The 16,106-nt window shown below is 41.4% G+C and overlaps 1 protein-coding gene across 7 annotated transcripts in view; it reads left to right on the top strand.

Moving 5' to 3' along the window:
• Nucleotides 1-66: 66 nt before the first annotated feature.
• Nucleotides 67-16,106, top strand: part of EEF1AKMT1 (EEF1A lysine methyltransferase 1) — a 23,038-nt gene continuing 6,998 nt past the window's right edge. For 2 of the 7 annotated variants that reach the window (XR_004422866.1, XM_033104663.1), the window contains exons 1-2: nucleotides 67-1,964; nucleotides 13,160-13,318. Coding sequence is in view for 6 of the 7 variants with exons in the window: in XM_033104663.1 (XP_032960554.1) it covers nucleotides 13,175-13,318 (144 nt within the window). In the remaining variant the exon portion in view is untranslated. The other 5 variants (XM_033104664.1, XM_033104668.1, XM_033104665.1 and 2 more) reach the window with 5 other exon arrangements.

Below are 16,106 nucleotides of genomic sequence, written 5' to 3'. Positions count from 1 at the left end.
TTTCGGAGAGCCTGGCGGTGTGATCGTAATGTGGTGACATGGGAGAGGTCAGCCTCAAGCTAGTGTCGCTGTTAGGGGCCAGCCATCGCTCATACGTGTCTTGTAGGTTTTGAAGGGTGACTTAACATTTTCAAAATGAGATTCCATACATGTGCAGACGGGTGGGCAGCAGGAGAACCCAGTCAGTGCCTCGTGCCTTCGTCAAGTGTTAGGTGGCTAGCCAAAGCCTAGAGCTTCTGCCATGAAGTGTTAGGTGGCCGCATGCTCGGCAGGTTCTCAGACATTGTCCGTGGACCACCCGCGTCACTGGGGAGCTGGGCCAACGGACACCTGCGGAGTCAGAGCTCCCGTTGGCGGGCCCTGGCGGTCTCAGCGGCAAAAGCTCCTCCCGTGCCACCCCACAAGTTTTGAATCGAGGCAGAGGACGTTGAAACTGCAAGAGGTTTTGTGCTTTTGTGCTTTTTCTTCCCTTTGACGGTTCGAAGGAACTGTCAGCAGGTGTCTGTGGTCTCCACAGGGACGCTCGCAACCACTCTTTTGTAACGTCTGCTGGTGTTGCAGGTTTTGTGTTAACAGGTCTCTGAGCATTCTTGGATGCCTGACCTTGAGGAAAATACATGTATATTTTTGTTCCATAAAAAGAACTTTAGGAACTATAGTTATTTCATTGCCTTAATTTTAAGAAGAAAGTACACAAAAAGAGCAGACTTGTTTTAGTAAGAAATCCAGTCTTGCTGCTTCCAAGTTGGTGAGGCTGTGATGCGGTGAACCTGGTGCCCTGTTGATGGTGTGTCCTGTGGGTCTGTGCCACGAGAGGTTTGCGCGTGTGGTCTGACTGAGTGTGTTTCTGCCCAGCCTCGCAGCTCTGCTCTGAACAGCTTGTTGAGCAATAACCACTTTAAAGGATGGAAATGACTGCTTCCTGCCGACTGTTATACATAAAAGCATTAGGGGCAGTAATGATGCCAGGGTGGGTGTTTCCTCACTTCACAGGAGCCATGTAAACTTAATTTAAGAGGTAAACGCATCCTCTAGTTTGCTTTTCTAATCAGGAGTTTTGTACTGTTGCCACGCTCCCCTTGGATTATGGGAATGAAAGCTAGTGTGTAAACTGTAAGCATATGGAACTGCCTGCTGCCACGCGGCACTGCTGGGAGGGCGGGTATCCTGCTGTGTCCTTGGCGCTCACGTGCTCAGCTGGCATGGAGCATGGGGTTGCTGCCTGATGGCAGAGTGTGCTCCTTCATACGTGACGCTGTGCATGTGTGTGTAACTGCCCCTGACAGCTCCAGCTGCCAGAACTGGAGTGTGTGAGCTAGCCCCAACCTGCACGTGTGACGCCAGACATGCGCGGGTGCAAAGCCTGGAACCCTAACTTTGAGGAACATTTCTTTTAATTTGATTACCATTGGGTAACAACTGAGGTAGAGCAAAAACGTCTTAAAAGACAGCTAGGAAACAACTAGTATCATGTCATGAAATACACGTATTTTAAAAACACTTTGAACACTGAGGTTTCTTCTCTTTCCTGTAAAGAACTTGAAGTCATGAGCACCAGGAATCACTTTGATTGGCACTGTCTCGCTGTCTGTGTCCCAGCTCCCGCGGGTAGTGTGAGCCTTGTGTGTCTGTGTGATAAGTGCAACCCCTTTGCCTGCCCTGAAACTGGGCAGGTCCGCTGGCCATGGCAACCGTAACCAGGTTACTGAGGACACAAACGAGTAGGAAAGAAATGCCTTGGTACATGGAAAGGCATCTGTATTTAACAACTTTTATCTAGATGGAAATGTATTTACTAAATTTGCCCAGATGCTATTATAATATTGCAGTTTCATTAGACTGCTTTTAATTAACTGCTTTTAATTAAAACAAGATTTACTTCAGATTGGACCAAACAATACTTAAGATATCACCAGAATGTTGATTAGTGGCAAACTGGAAAACAATGCCACCACCATTTTCAGGTAATGGGGATGCCACTTAATTGCAACAGCTAGACTCCTCAAGTGTTTGTGTGTGTGTGTGTGTGTGTGTGTGTGTGTGTGTGTGTTCCTAATTGGATATTTGTTTACTTTGGGTCTTGTGTTTTATTTTGTCCAGTTTTGTCTTTAGCTATGTTTATTGGCTTTTCAGATTTTTGGATTTTGTTTCAATGCTCTTGGCCCAGTGGGTGTCAAGAATACTGGCTGAATTCTGACAAATTGCTTTTTTTTTTTTTTAAATTAAACTGACTGTTGTCAAAAGAGTTTTAAAAACAAAAACATTATTTGTGCCTCCTTTTTATATATGTATGTTAAAGGGACACTGTCGAGTATTTGATTTTTAAAAAATTTTATGTTATATGAAATTTCTAGTTTTCAGTTCATTTTTTGATTTTATTTTCCTTGGCGCATTTGTTTCCCAAGGCACAATCACAATTTGTATTCATGTTACAGCACCTGTAACTATATTCTTGTAGCCTTGTTAAAAGGATTGGCTTCTTTTTATTGTCCTTCTGGATGGGTGGCTGCCTGGGTAGCTAAATTGCTAGACAGTACTTGACAGTGTCCTTTTCAGCACCATCATGTGGGTCTTTCTGCCTCACTGTCTTTTAATTGATGGAAGGCAGGAGTGACATGTTAACATCACTGCATTGAGTTTTTGTCTGGTATAAAGTGTGACATTTTATGTAAAACAAACAAAAACTGCAGTCTTTCAAACTAATTTTAAGAATTTAGTCTTATTTCATTTTCATTGTAAGCCATGTATCTAATTTGATTACATTATTCTGTTCAGATGAGATGGTCACTACCTTTTTTTCACAATTTTTGTTTCAAAACGCAGCATCTCTAATTCCCCCCTCAATCTGACACTCTCCTTACTGTCTTTGATTGAACTTTCTCTTTTAGCAAAAATGTTGACTCTGTATTTCTAATGTCACCATGTTTCCCATTTCTGTTAATACTTGTGTGAACCCCTCAAGTATTGAAGGGAATGAACTCTTGATTTCAAGGATTTCAAGTCTGAGTACCCTAGTATATAGTGTTGATTGAATCCTTAAAATATGATTTTTGTCTGTTACAGTTTACTTGTTTCTGTTTGCCACCTCTCTCATTACAGGTGGTTGTAATTAGACCTTACTAAGTTAGCTGTCTGTGACAGATAGTTATCATTATTGGTTCCTGAATAAAATATTAAATGTTATGACAGAAGGAACCTCAATACTTCTTAGGGTTTGTTTGTTTGTTTTTTAAACCAGAGAATAAGGAACTGATTTGGATATGAGTTTTTAACATTATAATTTCCTGGAAATGCTTCTACAAGACAACATAGCTGATTTGAGGATATTATAATGTTTAAATTATTTTAAAATGTAAGTGGATATTCTCTGACTTGGTAACTATGTCCTGAAAACACTGCATTTAAGAATTCTTTAAAAATAGATTTCTTAAACTTAAAAATGTCCATGTTAGGTATATTGCTGAGCTCAAATTGAAGTGCCATGGTTCAAGTTGAACTAAAACATTTAATTTAGATGTAGAAATGTAAAGTCATCCTAATGGTTATGATGGGAGCCCATGACATATTTAGTCAAAGAGTAGATTTGGTTCAGGTAAAGATAGGAGCTGAACAACAGGGCATCCCTTCTGTCCTGAGAGGACGGATAGCGTGACCAGTCTCTGCCCCTGGCTCCCAGTCCAAGTCTTTGTGAAGACTGAACCGTCTGAGACGCTTGGGTGCTGATGGGAGGCTGGCCTGCACATCTGCGTCCCAGGGTCTATGCCCTCCTTCCCCACGGGGGTTTGCTCCAACCTGTCCCCAGGCCTTCCCAGCAGTGGAGAGGTTTTTTCCTCCTTTTCTGTCTATATTCTTAGGCCTCAGCTATTAGGAGCTGTCAGGTATGTACTAGTAGCTAACCTTCTGAGCCTGAAATTAAATATTGCACCTGTCCTATGTACCTAACGGATCTCAAGTGTGTTCTGAGTCCAGGCTTCCGGTGTGGTGTCTTCTACCACATAAAATTATGACATTGCAAAGACTGGGGGTGTGGTTTGCTGTCTGCACACTGAAGCTCCATGCAGTGACTTTGGTTTCATCATCACAAAATGTTACCACTGCTACAATTGAGCACATGTAAAATTTTTTAAATTTATAAATATTAAAACTTTAAACTTACACTAAGACTTTTCAGTTTTTTGAAGAGACCCTGGGATAAGTTTACTGTTTTAACTATTTACCTCTATTAACATTACTAATGAAGTTATATAGTTACATTTAATTTTTCAAAAGATGCTACAATACAGTTTTAGGAAATAAATCAAGGTTATGTATTGAGCCAGTTATAAGATGAATATCAAGTTGATAAAATTTTATTTGTATTTTTTAAATCCATAAATGGGAGTTAAAATCTGTTTTTTCACTAAATATTTTTATTACATTTTTGTTTTGACCGTGTGTGATTTGTCCATGGGTATTTAGCTAGACTGTTTTATGAAACTGATTGAAATGGTGCTAGTTCATTTACCATCATAGGATGATTGACACTGGGGTCATTACACAGTCATAAAATAATTAAAAATAAAAAACATGATGACATATCTGTATAGATAAAGACTTGCATTACCTTCTGGGAGAACACCCAACCTTAATAAAATATCCAGGATTCAGAAAGAAAATGTTTTGTTTAATTCTGTAATACTGAGCATATTTATTTTTATCTCAGTCCACAGTCTTAGAAACAATTTTAGAGTTAGTCATTAAATCATTGGATTTGGGGCATATTTGTAGTAAATGTTTTTAGTGGTTTCGGTCATTGTTTTTGGCCTTTCAGGTAAAGTGGAAAATTACATTCTCTGTGTTAGATTGTCCCCCTTTATCTAATCTTAAATCTTGTAAACATATGCAGTGAAAAGTTAATTTGTTAAGAAAAAATATATTTATTTTAAACTTGATTTTGCTTTGAATATTCATTGATTTATAATGGTATTTCTTAGATTACATTGAGATTTGAGTCCACTCCGAGGGTGGATAAAGAAAATTCAGGTTTAAGAGGACAAAGCAGAGTAAGTGTTTGACTTTTTGTTTTCCCTCTTTAATAAGGATGGTACCCTGGGCAAAGGCTAATTATCTGTCATTGGGGAGAGCCATAGGTGATTTTAAAGGTCCCAAATATAGAAATCTGATACTGTTTCTTAAAAGACATCTCTAAAAATACAGTTGATTTATATTGAGTGGTTTATATTGAGTGGTTTATGAATGATGCCTTCTGTATGTTAGATTATGAATTTTTTTTTTTTTTTGAACATGGGATCCCAGATTGGGTCTTTGTAATCTCAAATGGCATTTCAATTTTAGTCTTTTAAAACTAAGTGGAAGTAGGGGGCATATTTGGTGATGTTAATGAGAAAATCTTTTGCTCAGAAACTCCATACAGCACTGATGTCAGCATACTGTCAAAATTCTAGCACATATATCAGAACCCTGCTGAACGCTTTCAATATAAATTACTCTTCCCAAAGAAAAAATTGAAGACACACTGATGGATAAAATATAGTAATAGATGCTCGATAAATTCCATTACATTTAAAGTCTAAGAACACGTTTTGCTCCATTATTAGATAACTGCCCTAACACAAAGTCTAATGCCTGATGGTCATTATTTTTAAATACCGTGATGTCTTCACACCAGTACAGTGTGCCCTTAGAGCCCCAGTCACAAACACCATGATGCTATTGTGATCGAGTTCACTATAGTTACTGTATGTTTTTTAAACAAAATTTATTTGAGCATTTCAGTTTCTGCTGAATATGCTCATTATTCCTACAACAATCAAAATCCTGATTTCCGAAGTGAGTTTCATGCATCACTAATTCTTTATCACTTAGCTGTTACCACATAAATTGGAGAAATAACACAAGTTTCTTTGCTCTGTGAAGTTAAAGGCTTTATCACACTAATGCCCATTGTGAAGATCTTAATTAGATTTTCCTCATCTTACCGTGTTTCCCTGAAAATAAGCCCTAGTTAAGATCATCAGCCAGATGGACGCATTTAATGTTATGACAATGTTCCAGAAGAAGATGACATGACTGTATTCGAATAAATGTAGATTGTTGTACATGAAAAAATAAGACATCCCCTGAAAATAAGCCCTAATGGAGTAAAAATTAATATAAGACCCGGTCTTATTTTGGGGGAAACACGGTATTTGTCTCTTCTCAACGCATATGATGGGACTAGAATTCTAGGGAGCATCCTTTACAACATGCTTAGGTTAATTTGAGTAATTTGATGATAAAACACTTAAAGAAAGGAAGAAAAACACCTTAATCTGTGTTCTCGTAATTATAGATCATTGGTTATTTTTATAAAGAAAAACAGTCTAGCTTCATCTTAAGAGATCTTTCCAGAGTAGTCTCCATTTCTTTTATGCACCGTTTCTGAAGAGTAGCAAGATGAACAAAAATCATTTCTGAGTACACAAAAGGAATAATTCCTGAATTGAAATTGATTTGAAATGTTCATTCAAGTCCAGTTTAACTTGACAAGTACTTTTCCCTTTAGATCAACACCAATCAAATTGCCTTTAATATTTTTAATATTTTATGATTTGTAAACACTATTAAATTACAATGCAAATGTTTCACCAGGAAAATGTTAATTTCATGTATTACTGGCAAGCTGAGCAGTCAGCACTGTTGGTGGAGGTATAACTGTTTGAACTTCCTGACGTCTATGATCACTTCAATTATAAAAATAGTAGTACACATTACATAAAAGATAACTATTGTGTCTCACATGCTATGACAGCAACTGAAACTTTGAAAGCTTAAAAAGATCTGTTGCAAACCAAAAATAATTTGCTTTAACATTAACTTGTTAAGTTTTAAGCCAAGGCAGTCTCTTGTATGTATGAAACACTACCTCTGTAAAAATACACTACCATAAAAGTTGGTTCTTGTTTCTTGGTTCATGTTATTGATTTTAGTTTGTTTTATATATTTTCTTTCCTACTCCTTTGTTGAGTTAGACCTGGTTTTGAAATATTTGGTTTAATAGATTTATCATCGGTTCATAGCCACCCAAGTAAAAATAAAACATGAGTTACTACTATAGACCTAGAAACAGTATTTTAAATAGAAATTATGGTTAACTCCCAAAGTTGTAAACCTTTTTTTATGAACTGTTGAATGATGGTATTTGGCAGCTGAGCCATTCATTCATATCCTCATCTTATGCTAGAAAGGATTTAAAGCAATTCAGCAGAATATGTAGAATTGAGCACGATAATGAAATTGGTAAAGGAAATGAAGGTAGGAACGTAATATAGGTTGACTGCCTTGGGGAATGGAAAATAAATACATCCCTTACGAGTTGGTAACTGCCAGAGTGGAAGGGAACCTTTTTAGTAAGTGCCCGTTTGCTAGATGTTTAATACATGTTTAATACATATTGAAGGATGCACTCAAAAAGTGAAACACTAACAGCTTTGAAGAGTCAGCACAGCAAGCCAGCGCACCAAAAAGTGACCTATATTTGGAATCATTTTAATAAACAATGTTGTTGGCTGACATTATTTGGCAAATCAGTAGCTGGTCTTATTTCAGGCTGACGACGGTTTCACCAACCAGATCTCGCATTCTTCGCAGCCAACCCCGAAATATGAAGTGCGGGTGGCTGGACTTCCAGTAGCCACGTTTAAGTTTGGGAAGGCAAAGTGTACCGACGAGAAATGTGATTATAGTGCAGGGTTTAAAGGGTTCTTTTCTAATCATCATAATTGATGTCCTTATTTAATGTCTTGATTTCTCGATTATAAGAGGACAAATGAAGCCTTGATGGATGTTTGTGAAATGTACATCCCTCAAGTGCAAAATAGGTTTCCTGGAATACATTGAGTTTGAAGGGGATCTAATTAAATCCTTAAGTTTTTGTACTGCCGCCTTTCTCTAAGGCACTAACGAGAAAGGAGCTCGAGTGACCCCCTTCCCAGCCAGAGGCAGCGCCTGCGGGCTGCTACCAGGGCTGTGACGCACGCGCGCCCGGATCGGGCCGGCGGGTTGCGCATGCGCGGCTCAGCGGGCCCCGCCCATACTCCCGGCTGTCCCAGCGCACGCGTGGCGGTGAGTGGACGGGCGGCGCGGCTGTGGGGTGGGCAGGGGGCGGCTTCGTTTCTCACCGCTATCCTGTGTAGTCGGGAAGGACGGTGAACAGTCAATGGTGTCTGGGCGCGGCCAGCGAGCTGTGGGAGCTCAGAGGGGGCCTGGACCTTCCCCGAGATGGTGGGGGTCCGCGTGGCCGCTGGGCCGTCCCGGCGCCAAGGACAGCGGGGACGGGGACGGCGTCTGAGGGTCACGGGAGGGCTTGGGCGGGGACCCCTGCGCCGCAGGGACGTGAAGACCGGCCGGCTTCCTGGACAGGGGTTGTGGTTACACGGGATCCAGAGGACGGGACTGGACGTAACTTGTTACTCGATTTCTTCAAGTTAGTTTAAAAACAACAGCGTACGTCGTGTGGAAAGCGGGGTAGCTGCACACGCGGAGACGAGGACACGGTGACAGGTCATGGCCCTTCCCGGACCGCGGACGAGCGGGAATGCGCGGAGGGCCGGGCCGCTCCCGCCGTCCGTCGCGCGGAGGTTCGCGGAGGAGCCGGGGAGCGCACTGCTGACGCGGGCGGGGGGTCCGGGGAATCGGGGTTAGTGGCGTTAGTGCGATTCCCATGCACCGCACTGCCTTCTCGGAGTACCTGCAGAGAGCGCGCGGTGACCCGTGCGACATGAGGTGGGGGCGGTCTTGTGAAATGGGTACGTGGGAATCCCAGGTTCTGGACGTTCTGTTTAGGTTACGTTAGCTGTACTGAGTTGAGCGCAAAGAAATACAAAGGAACCGCACAGCGCGTTAGGAGTCCACTCTCGCCTGCTGAGGCTGCGCGTTGACGAGCCCACATCTTTGCTCGTGCTGTTCCTCTGTCATCCTCATGCTCCATCCTGCCTTCTCCCTCAAGGCCAACTTAAGCCACCAGCGATTTCACTTAGGTCCTCTACCTGCACGTGCTCTTTAGTGATCTGCAGCAGGAAATGCAGCTCCTGCAGCAGAGGGCTCACCACATGGTCACAATTGTGCCTTTCTGCCTAGAGCAGGGTTCCTCAACGCTAGCACTGCTGACGTTTTGGGTCCCATAGTTCTGTGGTGGAGGGTTGTCCTTGTAAAGTTTACCAGCTTCCCTGGCCTCTACCCACTACGGTAGAGGCCATTAACACCCTCTCCAGTTGTGACAAACAAAAATGCCTCCAGACTTTCCCAGATGATCCCCTAGGGGGGGAGGGAGGGCAAATCTTACCTGGTTCTCCTTTGAGAGCTGTTGTCTACAGTGTTGACCAGGTAATAAGGCTCAACGTCGTAATAACAACACAGCACCTCCCAACTCTTCTGGACTTGAAAATCTCCCACAGCGATTTCACAAACCCACTTAGAAAATTATTAAATAATGACTTATGCAAAACAAAATTAGTATATTAAAACTAAGGTTCATTTAATTTAGTCTTTAGTAATGTCTATTATGTCAGCATTTCACTTTTTCCCACTTAGGTGATGTGCTCCTGAACTCCGCCTTAGTAATGTATGAAAGGCAGGATGCTGAAATCGCAGCCCCGAGACTCCACAGGTGCCTCCATTGATCTTGTCATGTTCAACATACATTTTTATTTCTACTGTTTGTAGCCTATTCCTGCCTAAGCTCCCAGGCGACAGGGACTTTGACTCCCATCACCCAGAATGGTGCTTAGTCCAAAGTAGTGCCTCAGCGAATGATTATCAAGTGAATGCATTTCATCAGCTTTAAAATAAACTTTCTTTAAAATAATTTTTGAAATAAATTTTAAATTAACATTTTTATTTCTTTTAAAATAAAATTCTACCAAAATAGAGATTGAAATTTATTTCTTTTCAGAGCCGTGAGAGTTTTCTTAAACTGCTCTTTAGAATTCTTTGTTTTGTACTTAAAGTCACCTGGTTTGTTTTTATGGTTTTCATGTTTTATTTCTAAATGATTTGCTAACAGGTTTTAAGCTACAATTTGAAGCACTTCTCCCCGGATGCAGCTATGGAAAGTGCTTCGTATTAATAAATAAAAATTCAAATATTCCTGTCTATAGCAAGGATATACGTATGTGAGTTTGGACACACACGCTTTGCTTTGTCCATCAACTCTTCTAGACATGGTCACGCACCTTTGATCAGCACTGGATGTACACTTCACCTCTGCCAAGAGACATGGATTGTAATAGTTGTCCGATTTTTTTCGAGTGAAAGGAACTTTCAATCCTGAATACCCAACCAAAATGGAACCTCCTGGTAGTTTGCAGAGCAGTTTGCTGTGTGTTCTCAGCCGTGCAGCATGCACACACTCATCTTTGGACTTTCTGCCTGGAAACTCGGCCTGATAGCTCCTGGTATGCCTTCCTGAAGATTTATTCTTTGTGCAGTAAACTAAAATGATACTCTGGCGAGGCATCAAGCTGCTGGAAGCCATTTCAGGCACTTTTTACTACAGAATCAAATGCACAGGTCTGCTGATATGTAATAGACTTTTAAGAAATTATGTGTATTCCTCTCCAAGCCTATCTCACTCCCAGAGGGAACCACTGACTTTAATCTTGTGATTTTCTTTCACTTGCTTTCATCTGCGTTTTCCTGAGCTTCATTTAACTGGAATCATCTGCATTTTCCTTCTTTTGTGACTTCGTGACTTACCTGTTCTTGAGATTCCTGAAAGTACACTGGTATGTTAGTAGTTGGTACATTCAAGGTTTTGTTTTTGTTACGAGGTTCTCCGGTGGAATGGCTGGCTCTTTGACTTTGAAAAGGAGAACAAAGCATCTGGGTGCATTTCTCATTCAAGTGGTGACTCCCGGTGTTTTGAACATTACCATTACTGCGGCCTGCAGAACTAGTGTTAGTTTTGCTATTCCAGCTGCCCTTGGTGGCCCTGGCCTGAGGCTAAGGCTTTGGAGCTGATAAACCCACACAGGCCTTGCAGTAGAAAGAGAGCAAGTTCCGAAGCTCTTGAGTAATTTCTGCTTTCAGCACATCACTTGCTGTAAAATTGAGACATATTTCAAAAAGCAAGTATAGTGTTTCCCCAAAAATAAGACCTAGCCGGCCAATCAGCTCTAATATGTCTTTTGGAGCAAAAATTAATCTAAGACCTGGTCTTATAACATTAAGGGTAGGAGCTGTTTTTGTGCTCTTAGATAATGATTTAGAAATGTGTTTGGTTCCTGTGTAGTAAGGAATCGGGCTTCACCCAAGAGAGGTTGACGTTTGACAGGTAACCTGTGAACACTTTCCCAAGTAATAGGAATGTCTGTTATTCATGGAGGATCCTCAGGCCATATCAGCCCTCGTCAGGGACCTAGAGCTAGAGACGGACTTCATCCAGGTGGGTAGTGATGGAGGCAGTCATGCCAATGCCACGGAGGCTCAATACAGACTAGACACTGACGCTCAGCCGAGCCTCCAGCTGGCAGGACTCTATGCATATTGTCACCTGCCAGGAGGGTGATGCTTCCTGAGGCCATGGAAGCTTCCTGTTTGGAACTCTTCTACACTCTGCCCTATGTATCTCTTCCTTGGCTGGTTCTCCTTTGTACCCTTTCCGTGTAACAAATGTGAGTATAATTGCTTTCAGTGAGTCCCATGAGTCTTTCTAGCAAATTATTGAACATAAGGGTGGTTTGGGGAAGCCCCTGAACTTGCAGTTGTCTGGGGTCTTGGGCCGACTTGGCTGAAGGAGGGCTATGCCTTAATCTTGCAGTTTGGCTGACTCTGGTACCCCAAGAAGTAACTGTGCCTGGCCATCAGTTCTACAGAAGCACCTTCCTTTTCTCTCTGTTTTACTTTTTCTCCTTGTCACCCCTTTTATTTTTCACATCTTTAAATGCTCCTCTTTAATCCTTGTTCTTTCAGTAACACCCAGGAGCCTTAGATCACCTGGACAGTGACTGTCAAGTATAAAAAGATCTCTGATTCAGAGACTCTACTGTGAAATTTCTGCATATGGCCATTGGGGTACTAGGAGAAATCAAAATATATTTATGGTGAAAATTTTGTTCAGCAAGGAATCAAAATGAAAATCTTATTTGTGAAAGCTGAGTGCACATGTTAAACCTGACAAGCTCAGGAGACTGAAAAGAACCACATAGGGTGGCGTGAGCATAAAAACTTCCTAACTAAGGTGGGCCATGGTGGCAAGTCACATCCTTGGTCTATAGCTTCCTTGACAAAGATCAGTCAGTACCTTAAGTGAGCCTCTCTGTTGTCTTTTTGCGTCTAAGATAACAGACCCTTGGAATGTCAGAGTAATCCCTTTCCGGACCCCCCTCTACCCCCAGGAGGCACAAACCACCACACCAGAGCAGAAAACTACAAAATCCCTCATTGTTCTCTTGTTCCCCAAATGCCATCTCTATGTGCTGTAAAATGCTATTAACTGTCCTGTACCCACCAATGTAAAAGAAGTGTGTGTCTCTCCAATTTTCTTTTTATTCAATCCTAGAGATTTCCCGCTTTGCTTTCTCCCACCCCCTTAATCTACAACCAATGGATTTCATGTAACCTTCCTCCTTTGAGTCTATTGTATAAAATACTGTGTTTCCCCCAAAATAAGACCTAGCCAGACAATCAGCTCTAATGCGTCTTTTGGAGCAAAAATTAATATAAGACCCGGTATTATACTATGCTATATTATATTAGACCTGGTCTTACAATAAAATAAGATTGGGTCTTATATAAATTTTTGCTCCAAAAGACACATTAGGGCTGATTGTGTCTGGCTAGGTCTTATTTTCGGGGAAACAGGGTAAGTTGCAAAATGGCCATTTGCTGGAGCATTTTCTGAATCCGTTGAGACTGTTTCCCGGCAATTGTCGTCAGTTTGGCTCAAATAATCTTACAAGCTTTCTCTTAGGCTGAATGTATTTTTCGTTCACAAGGAATACTGGAAAACTCTGCATTTGTTAAACTGTAGTTCTGTGGACAACCTCTGTAGATATTTAATCTCATTGAAATATGTATGTTTCCCTTAGAAAACACACCTTCAGTTTAGATCCTTGCTGTGAGATAAAATTGTTTTGTTATTTGATGGGAAGGAAAAAAACTCACAGCTCTTCATCTGCAGGTCACAATTTGTGAGATGAGTGACTCAGACGATGACGACGTCCCCCAGCTTTCTTCCCACACCGTAGCAGCTCTCCAGGAATTTTATGCCGAGCAGAAGCAACACCCTGACCCAAGTGGGGATGACAAATACATCATTGGAGTAATAGAAGAGAACTGGGTATGTGAATGCGTCCGGGTCTCTCAGGAAGCACTGCTGTGGAACCTGTTCCGGAGCCAGTCCAGTGTGTGTCTGTGCCCTGCAAACACCCAAATCTATGTCACCTGTCCTTCGGGACCCGATAACCTATTTGGGGAGCTGAATCAGCAAGCAGTGTGTGAATATTTTAAGACGGCATAAATGCAGACTTGCTGGTTCTGCTCTCAGGCTGGTTGATGATCAGAGGAGGGGACTTTTCAACAGGGGATGGCATGTCATTACGTCCAGTGCAAAGGCGTGCCTCCTTCCTGTGTGCAGCTGCAGGCTGCTGTGCTGTGCAGCCCAGCAGCCCTGTGGGAAGGGAAAATGTGTCCCTGCAGCAGTGGGTCACTGGGCTTCCATACGTGATGAAACATTGATGAAAGGGAGTTTTCCAGAAAGTAGGAATAGCATGATGTGTATTTTAACTATATTTTTAGGTACAATTAAAAATAGAAGTTAAAAGAAAAAAAAAGTGAGTTCAGGGAAACTCCTAACCTGAGCTGGAACACAGAAATTTGAATTTTCAAAGGCAATAGTTGAGAAGTTAGATGAGGCTTGAATTGTCTTGACTGTCCTGAGTGATACTATGTCTTTCTCCATCCCTTTGCAACTGAGAGAAAGCTTTCACGTGCTTGTTGGTTTGCTTTTTCTTACAGTCTTTTACATTCTGTCAAGTCTGGATTTCTTAAGTTATGTAAAATTTTCCTATTTACCATCTGTGTGAAATTGAATATGATAAAAATGTTTCTTTCCATTACTCTCAGTGTTACTCCGACCCAGAAGCCTCTTTCTCACTACTCCCCTTCTTTCTGTTTTTCCAGCTTGACTCTTCTGTAGGTGGTTAATATTAGAAACTTGAAGACCTGCATTATTCTTGAGTAGCCCATCTCTTTCTCTTTTCTTTCTGCTTAATTTTTAAAATACTATGTGCTTTGTTCTGATTCTAAAAGTAATCTGTAGAAAGTATATGAAAATATAAAGTAGCCCTAATCCCATTACTTAGAATTAACTATTTTTATAATTTTGACACTTTTTCAATTAAAAAAATTTTAGGTTTTCAATTACAGTTGATATTCATTATTATATTAGTTTCACGGGTACACCATAGTTATTCAACCTTTATACACCTAAAGCAGTGATCACCGTGGTAAGTCCAGCAACCATCTGACACCGTACCGCGTTGTCACAATATTATTGACTGTATTCCTGTGCTGTATTTTACATCCCTGTGACTTTTTATAACTGCAAATTTGTACTTTTAAAAAGTTGTTTTGAATTTTTATAAGAGTTTACTTGAGCCAAACTGATGACATATGCTGGGAAGCAAGATCTCAAATGCTCTTGTGAATTTGTATTTCTTAATTCTTTCCCCTTTTTTCACCCTGCCCCCCAACCTCCTCCCATCAAAATGTTCTGTGTATGTATGAGTCTGCTCCTGTTTTGTTTGTTCATTTTTTAGATTCCACATATAAGTGACATCATATGGCACTTATCTTTCTGACTCCACTCAACAAATACCCTCTAGTTCTATCCATGTTGTCACAAATGGAAAGATATTCATTTTTTATGGCCGAGTAATTTTCCGTTGTATACAATTTATCCAATTGTCTATCACCGGACATGTAGGTTGCTTCCATATCTTGGCTATTGTAAATAATGCTGCAACATGCATATGTCTTTTCGAATTAATGTAATACATACAGAGTAAGATTTTTATTTTTTAAAACATGAGTAGAGCCAAAACCTGTCCTGTGCCCTGACAGTGTGGCACGCCCAGTGAGGGAGGAGGGCAGCTCGCTAGCCATCAGAAAAGGGCCTCCGCCCAAATCTCGTGAAGCAGAAGCCCCTCCATACTACGTCCCCAGGCTTTACTCTAAGCAGAGAGATGGTATCAGCATGCATCTTTCCTATAGCTGAGAATGGTTAGACAGACATGCAGACATAGGTACAGACAGAGACGTGACTTCATATGTACATATATCAAATTAACATCGGTCTTCAGAAATATTTTTTCCTTGGTATTGTCTAGGGAAACAATCATAACATGCAAATACGAACAGTTTCACTTTTTTTCTTAATGATTTTCTTGTTCTAATGCAGTGGCTAGGTCTTGCAGTAAAGTGTTAAATAAGACGTTGAAAGCAGACATTCTTGCATTGTTCCTAACCTCATGGGGGAAAAGATTAAGTTACTATGATATTGGCTGTCATTCTTTTATTTTTTTTTTTATTTTCTTTTTTTTCAAGATTTTATTGGGGAAGGGGAACACAATTGGGGAACAGTGTGTAATTCCAGGCCTTTTTTCCAAGTCAAGTTGTTGCCCTTTCAGTCTTAGTTGTGGAGGGGGCACCTCAGCTCCAGGTCCAGTTGCCATTGCCGTTGCTAGTTGCTGGGGGCGCAGCCCACCATCCCTTGGAGGGAGTCAAACCCGCAACCTTGTGGTTGAGAGGACGTGCTCCAACCAACTGAGCCATCTGGGAGCTCAGCGGCAGCTCAGCTCAAGGTGCTGTGTTCAATCTTAGTTGCAGGGGGCGCTGCCCACTATCCCTTGTGGGAGTCCAGGAATCGAGCTGGCAACCTTGTGTTTGAGAGCCCACTGGCCCATGTGGGAATCGAACCGGCAGCCTTCGGAGTTAGGAGCATGGAGCTCCAACCGCCTGAGCCACTGGGCCGGCCCGGCTGTCATTCCTTTAGATGCCTGTGATCAGTTTAAAGAAGTTCCCTACTATTCCTAATTTGCTAAGAGTTTGTTTTAAATTATGGAGGG

This window comes from Rhinolophus ferrumequinum, chromosome 4 (genome assembly GCF_004115265.2).
Source record: "Rhinolophus ferrumequinum isolate MPI-CBG mRhiFer1 chromosome 4, mRhiFer1_v1.p, whole genome shotgun sequence".
NCBI lineage: Eukaryota > Metazoa > Chordata > Mammalia > Chiroptera > Rhinolophidae > Rhinolophus > Rhinolophus ferrumequinum.
Note: the sequence above shows the minus strand (reverse complement) of the source record. Positions and strands in the feature narration are given on the sequence as shown.